Below are 12,231 nucleotides of genomic sequence, written 5' to 3'. Positions count from 1 at the left end.
ATAGAGCTATGAGAATGGTAATAAGAATGGGGTAAAACATCAGTGAGAAATGGAAAAAAACCACATGAAAAATGGTGGGAAAAACAGTGAGAAATGGAGAAAAATCAGTGAAAAATGGGGGGGGGAATCTTTGAAAAATGGGGAAAAAAAACAGTGAGAAATGGGGGAAAAAAAATCCATGAAAAGTGGGGGAATAAATCAGTGAGAAACGGGGAAAAGTGGGGGAAAAAATAATTGAGAAATGGGGAAAAAAATCAGTGATATATGGGGAGAAAATCAGTGATTAATGGGCGGAAAAATGCATGAAAAATGGAAGGAAAAATTCAGAGAGAAATGGGGGCAAATATCAGTGATAAATGGGGGAAAAATGCATGGAAAATGGGGGGAAAATTCAGAGAGAAATGGGGGCAAAAATCAGTGAGCAATGGGGGGGAAAATCGGGAAATATCCATGGAAAAATGGGGGAAAAAAAATCAGTGAGAAATGGGGAAAATATGGGAAAAAATCCACGAAAATTGCGGGAAAAAATGCATGAAAAATTGGGGAAAAATCAGTAAGAAATGGGGGAAAAAATCCATGAAAAATGGCGGGAAAAATCAGATCGGCGATCGATAGCTAATGCGTGCCTATGGATTCGATCGGCGATCGATTGATCGCGCCTGCCGATCGATTATATCGGCGATCGATTGCTAATGCCTGCCGATCGATTAGATCGGCGATCGATTGCTAATGCCTGCCGATCGATTATATCGGCGATCGATTGCTAATGCCTGCCGATCGATTAGATCGGCGATCGATTGATCGCGCCTGCCGATCGATTCGATCGGCGATCGATTGCTAATGCCTGCCGATCGATTAGATCGGCGATCGATTGCTAATGCCTGCCGATCGATTAGATCGGCGATCGATTGATCGCGCCTGCCGATCGATTCGATCGGCGATCGATTGCTAATGCCTGCCGATCGATTAGATCGGCGATCGATTGATCGCGCCTGCCGATCGATTCGATCGGCGATCGATTGCTAATGCCTGCCGATCGATTAGATCGGCGATCGATTGATCGCGCCTGCCGATCGATTATATCGGCGCTCGATTGCCAATGCCTGCCGATCGATTCGACCGGCGATCGATTGCTAATGCCTGCCGATCGATTATATCGGCGATCGATTGCCAATGCCTGCCGATCGATTATATCGGCGATCGATTGCTAATGCCTGCGGATCGATTATATCGGCGATCGATTGCCAATGCCTGCCGATCGATTATATCGGCGATCGATTGATTGTGCCTGCCGATCGATTAGATCGGCGATCGATTGATCGCGCCTGCCGATCGATTCGATCGGCGATCGATTGCTAATGCCTGCCGATCGATTAGATCGGCGATCGATTGATCGCGCCTGCCGATCGATTCGATCGGCGATCGATTGCTAATGCCTGCCGATCGATTCGATCGGCGATCGATTGCTAATGCCTGCCGATCGATTATATCGGCGATCGATTGCCAATGCCTGCCGATCGATTCGATCGGCGATCGATTGCTAATGCCTGCCGATCGATTCGATCGGCGATCGATTGCCAATGCCTGCCGATCGATTATATCGGCGATCGATTGCTTATGCCTGCGGATCGATTATATCGGCGATCGATTGCCAATGCCTGCCGATCGATTATATCGGCGATCGATTGATTGTGCCTGCCGATCGATTAGCTCGGCGATCGATTGCCAATGCCTGCCGATCGATTAGATCGGCGGTCGATTGCCAATGCCTGCCGATCGATTGCTAATGCACACTATTTGCACACTCCTTGCACACCCTTTGCACTCATACAGATGCAGGAGGTTTCTCAGTTCTGGTCGGGGTTTTTGGGGCGTTCATTCAGGGGGATTTCCTCAAGGATTGGGACACTCCTTGATTCCATCCCTTGCCTGTCTCCCGAGCGCCACCCTGTGGGCAGAGCGCGGTACTGCGCGCCTGCCTCTCCCAAGATGGCGACCTTCTAACTCTGGCTGCAAAAGGAGGGTGGCACAGCAAGGAGCCCGCTCGCTCTAGTGGGATGCCTGCGCACGACGCCGACACCGATCCCACGGGTGCGATTTTCGGCGGCGTTTCCAATCGTGCGGACATCTCCTTCAGCCCGCTTCGGCCCGGGGAAGAGGGGCGGGGCCGCCAGCGATGGTCCCGGCGCAGCCCGGGCAGGCTCGGGGCGGAGCCGGGGCTTGGCGAGGCGGGGCACGGAGGTCCCGGGGACGGGACCGGGCGGGGCCGGGGCGGTGCTTTAGGGGCGGTCCCCAGTGGTCCCGGGCGGCACCGGGGGCGGGGCCGGGTGATCCCGGAGCGGTACCGAGCTGTGCTGGGGACGGTGCTGCAGGGGCGGTGCCGGGCCCGCCTCAGGGTGATTGAATGCCCAGAAATCGCCTCCTCTGCCCCGTGCTCACACTGAGCTGCGGGCTGCAGCGTGCTGTCGGAGCTCCGCACACAGCACGGATTTGGGCTTCCCCTCCTCTCAAACCCTCTCCCCCTTCTTCCTCCTCCTCATCTTCCTCTTTTTCCTCTCCCTCCGCCTCGCCCCCCTCCCCGGGCCCCTGACTCCCCCCGGGATCCCCTCCTCCGGAGGCGGCCCTTCCGAACCGACCCCCCCTCCAAGCCCCGGAGCCCGAGACCGTTAAGGTAAGCTTTTGAATTGAAATATCAGGATATTCACTCTATCCCACTGGCCTGAAATTTCAGGATTGTACGATTTTTTCTTGAAGCAGTTACCTTTGCTGCAGGATTGTGTGGTCACCAGTCTCCTTTCCTGTGACTCTTGTTGAAATTTGCTGTCAGATAACCGGCTAGTAACGAAATATTTGACAGAAATCAATGCTGTGAACGGACTTCACTGCAGCAGTTGATGAAAGAGCAAAGAAAATGTCTGTCGTGTTTACGCACCCCCCCGAGGCTGAATGAATTCTGATACTGTAATAAATCAGTGCAGTTGGTGCCTGCAAAGGTCTTGACATTGATCAAGAAGATATTGCTTTGGATTTTTACTTTTTATCAGCGTTTCTTTAATCTGTACTTCAGCACTCTAGCCTTTCATAAGTCTTCTCCGGTTTCCTCTGGCCCTGCAGAGTAGTCCTCTCTGTTATTGTCTGATCCCAGCTTTGATGCAAGGAGTACTTTTTGTCTTGAAAATTAGCATCCCCCTCTGCATATTTAAATTAGTTATTTGACTTTTGAGAAAAAGCTGGTCAGCTCGAAGTCCACCAGACACCAGAGGCTGCTGTTTTTAGCACCTTATTCAAAGAGGACATCCTTTAGTTACCTAAGTAGGGGTAGAGATTTACCCTTAGGAATAAGGAATAAATGCAACCAGACTGTCCTGCCAAGAAAAAAAATCCAGTTACAGTGACTGAATTAGGGTTTAGTGGCCCTTGATCCTTGCAAGGGATTAAAGGCAGGTTCACTTGGTCTCCCAGCAATGAATGTCTCAACCGAAAGCTGCTCAAAATGTGCCGTTTTTCTGATGGTTTTGGATTCTTTTGCCAGGTGGGAACATGGACTGCTTGACTTGTTCCTGTGTCCACTTTCCACTTCAGTCCTTTGCATTTTCTCTGAAGGGAAAGCAGGAACAGGGAAGTTGGGGCAGTTCCGTCAGCAGAAAGGCTGCTAAGAATAGATGGTAAGGACTTACTTTTCTGCACAGTGCCATGTAACTGAAGGCTCGTTTTTGGATTTCACATTCTGTTCCTGCCTGGTTTTGTGAGAGCTGCAGGTGCATTTCTGTTTCCAGACCCTGCCAAAAATAGTCGCTTATATTATAATGAATCCTTTTTCCTTCATGTTTTCTTGCTTTAAAAGAATTACCCTGTCAGATTGATGTGAGCAGCAGTTGTTTTTAGATCTGCTGGTGTTGTACACGGAGTAACTGTAGAACAAATGAGTTGTGATGGCTTCCTTGTATTTGATGTGTGGAGAGGAGCAAAGGCACAGATTCATCCTGTGTAATTGCAGTCGTCCAACGTAGGTGCCAGGGTCGGCAAGCTGGGCAAGGTTTCCTCTCTTGCTGGGCCTTAGGGGGAGGGAGTTGAACCCTGGTGTCACTCGGATTCCTTCCTCTTCTCCCTCCTCCTTTCTTGCTTGTAGAGCTGGAGCTCGGGGTCACCGAGTTTGGGTGCTCGCAGTCAGGGCCTGAATTTGGAGAGCAGGAAAGCGGGGGGAAGTTTCTAGGCACGTCAAAGCCTGTCTCTAGGGTGTGGGACTTGTTGGTCTTCCTCACCACCCCCAGCAACTTGCACTTCTCTCTGGACCTTGCTGTGGTCACAGCCCACTGCTCATTTATGTGACTGTTCATCCCTCTGCCTGATTGCTTTAAGTACAAGTAGCCTGATTCAGGTTTAATTTAGCAATGATTTTCCTCTGTTTCATCGGTAGTTTTCTAAAACTCCCCTACAGGCTATTTTGAAGGTGCTTTTTTCTTTTTTTTTTAACTGCCTGTGATGATAGAAAGCTGTACGGCCCTCTGAAAGCAGTATAACCTGCTTTCCAAAAATTACAGAAGTAGGATTTTTATTGTCCACTATGCAGCTGAAGTCCCCCTAGTGAGCCTCTTGAACTGAGGGTGAGGAGAGCGGCAGATACGACTCCTCATCAACCTGCTCTTCTTTTCGTTCCTAAAAGAAGGAAGCATGAAGGTAACTATAGAAAAAGATCTGCATCCCTCGGGGTTTTGTATTTTAGGTGTTTTGAGGTTTATTTACACACCTCCTCCTTTGTTTCCTGGACAGGTTTTACGTGACAGTGGAGCGTTTGAGTACACGTGGAAGGAGCTTTCAATTTGGCTGGAGCACTTGGATAATACAAAAGAAGACCAGAAGGAAGCAGTGATTCAGTTTTTGGAAAAGGTAACGGTGTTCAAATCAGCTGGATAAAAAAATGCAAAGAATAGTGTTAGTGGAAACTGGAGGTCTTGTTGCTATTGTTGAGAAACCTGTCAAAGACCAGCGAATGAATTCTGAGAAAAGCCTTGTTTGGGATTCTTTATACGGAGGTGGCATCCTTCTTGTGTTCAGTGGGAGGGCAGCCAAATGATTTGTAGGAAAATGAAATCCAAAAAGATCAGCTGTTATTACAGCATTGTTGGTGTAAGGGTAGAGTGGTGTAGGTGTGGGTAGCTTTGATCTCCTCTTTAGGTGCCGACATTATCAGAGCTCAGTAGATGGTGGTCCTTGACAAGGAAAGGTGACACTTGCTGTTTACTCTTCAGGATGTTGAATGCCCAGTGCTTTGCCTCCACTGTGGTCTGCCCAGGTACTTGGTGTGTGGTCGCAATCTAGGTGCCAAGTTGTGGTGGGTTTTTGTTTTTCCATCAGTGTGGCCTGTAGAGCAGGAACTGTAGACAGAATCCTGCAGAAGTGCTATGGAAGTTGTCCTCATAAAAGCTGCCCAGCTTTCAGCACGTGGTCGTTCTCAGTACCGTGTGGTTCCCCTGCACTTGCCAGCCAGCAGGTGCACTTACCTTTCTCCCCACCTTTGCTGACAGATCCTGCTGAAGCTGGTGGCCAACCCCTGTCCCTACACTGACAAGGCAGCAGACCTGGTTCAGGCAGCCAGCACGCTCCAGGTGGCTCTGTTTAAACAGGACTCTGATAACATCAGCATCCCCGTCTCTCACATTGATGGTATGTGGTAACCTGTCAACATCCCAACTCCATGACTTGGGGATACACTTTCTAGCCCTAATCAGCAAACTGGGGATGGATAACTCTGGCAGTCCTGTTAAGTAAGGGCCCTCCAGGATTCAGCTCTCCACGTGTTCTTGGTATCAGAAGTCGAAGTGGAATTGCCAAGTTGCCGCTTTACCTCTGAAAGTAATTTCTGCCGTGGTTGTGCCACTTGAACGGTATTTGAAATCTCTCTTCATGCTCTTGCAGCCGCGTTTTTGAACTCAAATGGAAATCTAGCCCTTCTGCCTGGGACTGTTGACAGAGTCATGGAATCCCAGAGTGGTTTGGCCGGCAAGGCTCCTTAAATCTCATCCAGTTCCAGCCCTGCCATGAACAGGGACACCTTTCAGTAGCCCGGGCTGCTCCAAGCCCCAGTGTCCAGCCTGGCTTTGGACACATCCAGGGATCCAGGAGCAGCCACAGCTGCTCCGTGCTGGACAGCAGCATTGAAAGGCAGAGTGAAGGTTCAGCTGTAATTTAGGGGTTGCACTTAACGTTGTATTGTGTGACAAATGTGGCTTTCATACTTTTTTTAAATTTTTTTTTTTTTTTATTAAAAAGAATTAAAAAGATGCCTTGTATTCCTGGAGTGTTGCATTCTACGTCTGTTGTTTTTCCTGTTAGTCTGGATTCTTGCTTTGATGTTTTTCTTCACTTATTAGATGTCCTGGATATGGTGGATGTCCTGATCGAGGACAGTGATGGCTTTGATGAAGAAGTTGGGTTCTCTTTAAATGAAGACGTGATCATTTCCCTTCAGTGCTGTTGTCCCTGCTGCATTAGAAGCCAGGAATGAACAAGTCCACGTGGGCCTGGATGCTGATCCCTCTTGCTGGTCCATGACAGCATGTGACAGGTGAGATTTCCAGGTGTCTGATTTAGCAGGAAACTGGTTTGTTCCTTCTTGTGAGGAGGCTCATTGGCTTTGCATGGGCAAAGCCACTCCACGTTTTCCATCTAGGAACAGAGTTGGGGAGCTGTTTGAAAACAGAGTCCCAGAGGTAAACAGCTTGGCTCGGTATTTCTGTGTGGAAATAGAAGAATATCTGTGTCTTCTGATTTTTCTCTCGTCTTTCTTCCACAGGTGTTTTTGTATTCCTGACTTGGGTTTCCATCGGGGACACGTGGCTTGGAGCTCAGGAGCCGGATCGGTTCCTTGCCCACGGCAGATTGGTCTGCACTAGTGCAGGTGACGAATTACAGGATGGCTTGGGAACTCGGAAACAAGGAGAAGCAAGTCTTATGTGTCTTTGCAAAAGGTTTTGGCTACCACAGGGCATTAATTCAGGGAGTTAAGACTTCATCTTTAACGTTCTGTGCTCTGCCAGCATCACTGCGAGCCCTGAAAGCCTCCTGAGCTGTTCTCATACAGACCTATCTTGTTTGGTCAAAAAAAAATCTTAGTTTAGTTTCGTCCAAGAAATGTTACTACTCTGTGCGAGCTCATGGGGAAGCTTTTATTTGGCATCTCTCAGTGGGACATTGAAAGTCCAACTTCCCATTTCTTGAACAGTCTGAGAGGCAGTATTACTTTCTATCATTTTTATCACAGGCATTTTAAACTTTTTGAGGAACCGGCAGGACTGTTTGTGCGGAGGCGTGCGGTTCACAGCCATCCTCTGTCCAACGTAGGATGGGAAAAAAAGGCTGGAGAGCTTCCTACAAGGGGCTGTAAGTGCAAATGACCAGGAGCCCGGGGTTTAGTCATGATGATTTAGTATTTCTTTAAAGACTCTGATTGATTTCATGATGCCAAAACCAGTATGAATAGAAGACTGAAGTCAGGAATCACGATGGTCTCCTTGGGTTTAAAAAGCTTTAATGGTGTTTCAAGACATTTGTATGAGACCTGGTTTGTTTTTTCTTACCCTTTTATTCAATCAAAAAAAAAAAAAAAAAAAAAAAAAGCCTTGATCCATCACTGCTGCTGTGATGTGTGACAAATGCCTGTCCTCCCTCCACGTGGAACAGGTGAGAGGTGGAACTGAAGCCCAAAGAGTTTTCTGCCCACTGATAACATGTGAGTCATATTGGGAATTCTCTGCAGAATGGCAACAGTTGTTCTTGAATTTGGCCATGAGGGGAGTGGAACATGGCAGCCCGGGTCTGAGAAGGTGCAGTGCCAGAAGGAGAAGCTTTGAAATGTTAAATCAGGATTGATTCAGGTGACTCGCGACCGCGTGCTGTGCCCAGGTCCCTGGTAGAAATACTGTGCAGGGAAAAGCCAGAGCTGCCTGTGCTATGAGCTGAATTTTTTATTGGGGGGGGGGGGGGGGACACGGTGTGTGAAATAAGAATGAGGTGCAAATGAGGGAATTGCTTGTGTGTGTGAATATTCTTGTCCTAAAGGAGCGCTGCCCGGTGCTCCTCCCTTGCTGTGCCCCTCTCCTGGTGAGCCTCTGTCCTGCTGGCCGTGCCTCTCTGTCTCCGTGCCTGTGCTGCTCCTTGCCCGTCTTTGCCCGCCCCGCACGGGCTGTGCTCGCTTCCTCTCTGGCTCCTGGGTTCCCTCTTTGTCATGGTACCCCTCAGTCCTTGCTGTGTGTTTGGCACTCTCTGTCTTTTCTCCGTCCTTCTCTGTGCCTCTGTGGTGCTCCCTGTGCCGTTGTTTCCCGTGGGATCCTTGTGTCCCGGTCACTGTCTGTCCTAGGGTGATGTTATGGTGTTTCTATCTCCAATCATGTGTCCTGATTATGTTTGGTATTATGTCCTGTGCTTCCAGGACTGACTCTGAGAGTGAAGCTTTGTTTTGTCTTGTTATCAGCCGGCTCACCTCCCCCATGGTCTATGTTTAGGAGAGGTTTTAGCTCGGTTTGCTTGCTTGCCTGCTTGCTTGCTTGCTTGCTTGCTTGCCTGCCTGCTTGCTTGCTTGCCTGCTTGCTCGCTTCTGCCTCTTTTTCTTTCCTTCGCTTTGCCCTTGCTTTTTTCTTATTAGTTAGTTCAGCTAGGCAGTCCAACTTTTTCCCTGGACTGTTTTCTCTTCCACCCCGTCCCCTCCCTCTCCTGGATACCATCTGAACCTGTTCCGGACGGGGACCTGGGAAACCCCAAGAAACACCGGGAGTCTACACTCTGTCACCTGCAGCAGCCATTCCCAAGCGCCAGAGACTGATAACTGGGCGACCACTCGCCAGAGAGATTGAACTCGTCATCCCTTCAGAACGGTGAAAGAGTTTTTTGTCAGCTGGTGTTGTCTTTTTTCCCTGTGCTGGGGAGTGTCTTGCTTGTTAAATAAAGAGGTTTTTTTCTCCCACTCTTCTCCGAGGAAATTCTTCCCGAACCCGGTGGGGTGGGGGGGAGGAGTCGTGGGGTTTGCTGTCTGGGGGCTCCTTCTGGAGGTTTTCCCCCAAATTTGCCCAAAACCAGGACACTGTCCCTGTTCATTTTTAATCCCTCCCTCTTGTGCTGCCCATCCAGCATGCCAGGGGTTTCTTTTCGTTTTTTGGTTATTTTTCGTTTTCATTTTTCTTCTTCTTTTTTTTTTTTTTTAGGGGGGGTTCCATTTCATCGTGCACCTTGATGTTGATTTTCTTCCCTTGTCCTCTCTGCTGCCCCTCCTCCTTTCTGCCCCTTGTCCCCTGTGTCTGCAGGGCTGGGGAGGAACTTCAGCCCTTGTGGGGGTTGCCCTCCCTTTTCTGGTGTCAGCAGAGTCACTTTCTGTGGGATGGACACATGGGAGGGGTTGCAGTCAAGTGCCCTGCTGCTGTCCAGGGCAGTTGGAGTCGTTCTGTGCCTTCTTTGGGGTGAGGAAAAAAGGCTGAGGGGGGCTCCGACGTGGTTTGGGGCACCCCAAGGTCCCTGGGAGAGGGAGCCGGGCTGCGCTGGAGGAGCAGGTGAGTCGGGCATGGGGGGGGGTCATGGTGGGTGCCAGAACATTGAGAGGGAGGGGTGGGTGTAGAATGCATGAAAAACAGAACCTTAAAAAACAGCTAAATATAGTCTAAAAGGAATGTTTTATTGGTTTGTGTTTGGATAGAGGTAGGGTTTTTTTTATAGATACTGTATATATAAAAGATAAAGAATAAAAATATAGAAGCAAATATAAGAAACCAATATATAAATATATTACATTACATTATATTTTGTTATGAAAATAGAAATATATAAATATTTAGACTTTAAAAGGAATTTTTTATTGTTTTTCATTTGGTTAGAGGAGGGTTTTTAATAAATAATATAAATAATATAGGCAAAAATATACAAATATGCAAAAATAGATACTGACATAAAATTATTATAACTATATATGCATATATATATGTAAGTATAAATATATAGAAATAAATATAAATATAAAATACATGTATGTAGTATGTAATATAAATAATTTATCGATTTTAATATGTTATATTAAATAGTATGTTATAACAGAATGTAAATAGCATATAGTATATTAATATACTAGTAAAAAATACGTTAAATAGTATATAAATATAGAATACACAATATAGACATATAAATCTACAGATATAAATATGAAAACTAAATAGAAAAATATATTCAAATATAATTTAAAATAATCGAGTTTTTTGTTTCTATTTGGTTAGAGGCAGAGCTTTTAAAGAAATAATATTAAAAACTATGAACCTACAAATATAGATGGATATACATAAAATAGAAATACCATTAGTAATATAAATCTATGTATATAATGAATAATAAAATAATATTGTATATATGATAAATAGAATAGCAATTAAATTGAATATATGAAATATGTCTAGATTATGACTAGAAATTAAATATTAAAAAATAGATGATTTCTATATATAAAAGGGTTTTTTTTTCATTTGGTCAGAGGCAGGGCATTTTTAGTTTGGGTCGGGGTTTTTTTGGGGCGTTCATTGAGAGGATTTTATGACGGGTGGGGACTCTGGTACTTGGAACTCTCTCCCTTCTCTGGCTGTCCCTGACAGGGCGGCAGTGCCGGGCTGAGTTGGGCGGCAGTGCTGCCGCCGTGTGGGCACGGGCGGGTACTGCACCGTGCCCCTCTCAGGATGGCGGAAGGGCCCGCGGGCCGGGACCCAGCCCTGCGGCAGCACTCAAGATGGCGGCCTCTCTAGGACCCCGGCGGATAGGCGTCTACATAAAACGCCTGTCCGCGCTCGCCGGCGCCCTCACGCCCGCGGCAGCGCGGACCGCGCGGCCGTTGTCGGCACACTCTGACACGTCCGGGAAAATTGTCGGCGAGCGGATCGGCGTCGGCGATGTAATCAGGCATCTTATGCCTACACACCGGGGTCCTGATTTTTTCCCGCCCTTTCTGCCGCCATTTTGGGAAGGTCAGCCGGGGTGCCGCCCGAAGCGCCATTTTGAGAGTCCCGACACGCTCAAGATGGCGGCCTCTCTAGGACCCCGGCGGATAGGCGTCTACGTAAAACGCCTGCCCGCGCCCGCCGGCGCCCTCACGCCCGCGGCACCGCGGACCGCGCGGCCGTTGTCGGCACGCTCTGAAACATCCGGGAAAATTGGCGGCGAGCGGATCGGCGTCGGCGATGTAATCAGGCATCTTATGCCTACACACCGGGGTCCTGATTTTTTCCCGCCCTTTCTGCCGCCATTTTGGGAAGGTCAGCCGGGGTGCCGCCCGAGCCGCCATTTTGAGAGTGCGGACACACTCAATATGGCGGCCTCTCTAGGACCCCGGCGGATAGGCGTCTACGTAAAACGCCTGCCCGCGTTCGCCGGCGCCCTCACGCCCGCGGCACCGGGGACCGCGCGGCCGCTGTCGGCACGCTCTGACACATCCGGGAAAATTGGCGGCGAGCGGATCGGCGTCGGCGATGTAATCAGGCATCTTATGCCTACACACCGGGGTCCTGATTTTTTCCCGCCCTTTCTGCCGCCATTTTGGGAAGGTCAGCCGGGGTGCCGCCCGAGCCGCCATTTTGAGAGTCCCGACACGCTCAAGATGGCGGCCTCTCTAGGACCCCGGCGGATAGGCATCTACATAAAACGCCTGCCCGCGTTCGCCGGCATAAAAATAAATATGCATAAATATAAACATAGACATAAACATGCACAAACGTTAACCTGCATAGATATAAACATAAACATAAACATAAACATGCAAAACAATAATAATAAATATAAATATAAACATAATTAGAAATAGAAATACAAACATTAATAAAATCAGTGAGAAATGGGGTAAAATCAGTGAGAAATGGGGGGGAAAAGCCATGAAAAATGATGGAAAAATCAGAGAGAAATGGGGGGAAAATCGGTGAGGAATGGGGAAAAAGATCAACGAAAAATTGGGAAAAATCAGTCAGAAGTGGGGGATAAAAATCAGTGAGAAATGGGGGGAAAAGTCGGTGAGAAATGGGGAAAAAATCAGTGATCAACGGGCGGGAAAATGCATGAAAAATGGGGGGAATAATTCAGAGAGAAATGGGGGCAAATATCAGTGAGAAATGGGGGGGAAAATCAGGAAATATCCATGAAAATTGGGGGAAACATCCATGAAAAATGGCGGAAAAAATCAGTGAGAAATGGGGAAAAATGGGGAAAAAGGAGTGATAA

The 12,231-nt window shown here is 48.0% G+C and overlaps 1 protein-coding gene across 4 annotated transcripts; it reads left to right on the top strand.

The window, feature by feature from the left end:
- Window positions 1-2,016: 2,016 nt before the first annotated feature.
- Window positions 2,017-8,959, top strand: LOC148217551 (nucleolar pre-ribosomal-associated protein 1-like). Of its 4 annotated transcripts, none has more exons than XM_088158561.1 (5): window positions 2,017-2,091; window positions 3,533-4,887; window positions 5,526-5,664; window positions 6,372-6,565; window positions 6,794-8,959. In XM_088158561.1, the coding sequence occupies exons 2-4, from the start codon at window positions 4,672-4,674 to the stop codon at window positions 6,503-6,505; spliced, it is 489 nt and encodes a 162-aa protein (XP_088014687.1). In that variant the 5' UTR covers window positions 2,017-2,091; window positions 3,533-4,671; the 3' UTR covers window positions 6,506-6,565; window positions 6,794-8,959. The 4 variants fall into 4 exon arrangements, with proteins under 4 accessions (XP_088014687.1, XP_088014686.1, XP_088014688.1 ...); XM_088158560.1 differs by lacking the exon at window positions 2,017-2,091 and adding an exon at window positions 2,652-2,671 and having other exon boundaries at window positions 2,758-4,887; XM_088158562.1 differs by lacking the exon at window positions 2,017-2,091 and having other exon boundaries at window positions 2,657-4,887; window positions 6,794-6,898; window positions 7,262-8,959.
- Window positions 8,960-12,231: the final 3,272 nt, after the last annotated feature.

The sequence above is a fragment of the Sturnus vulgaris genome, unplaced genomic scaffold (genome assembly GCF_052056855.1).
Source record: "Sturnus vulgaris isolate bStuVul1 unplaced genomic scaffold, bStuVul1.hap1 Scaffold_689, whole genome shotgun sequence".
Classification (NCBI taxonomy): Eukaryota; Metazoa; Chordata; class Aves; order Passeriformes; family Sturnidae; genus Sturnus; species Sturnus vulgaris.
This window is presented reverse-complemented; position numbering and strand designations above follow the sequence as displayed.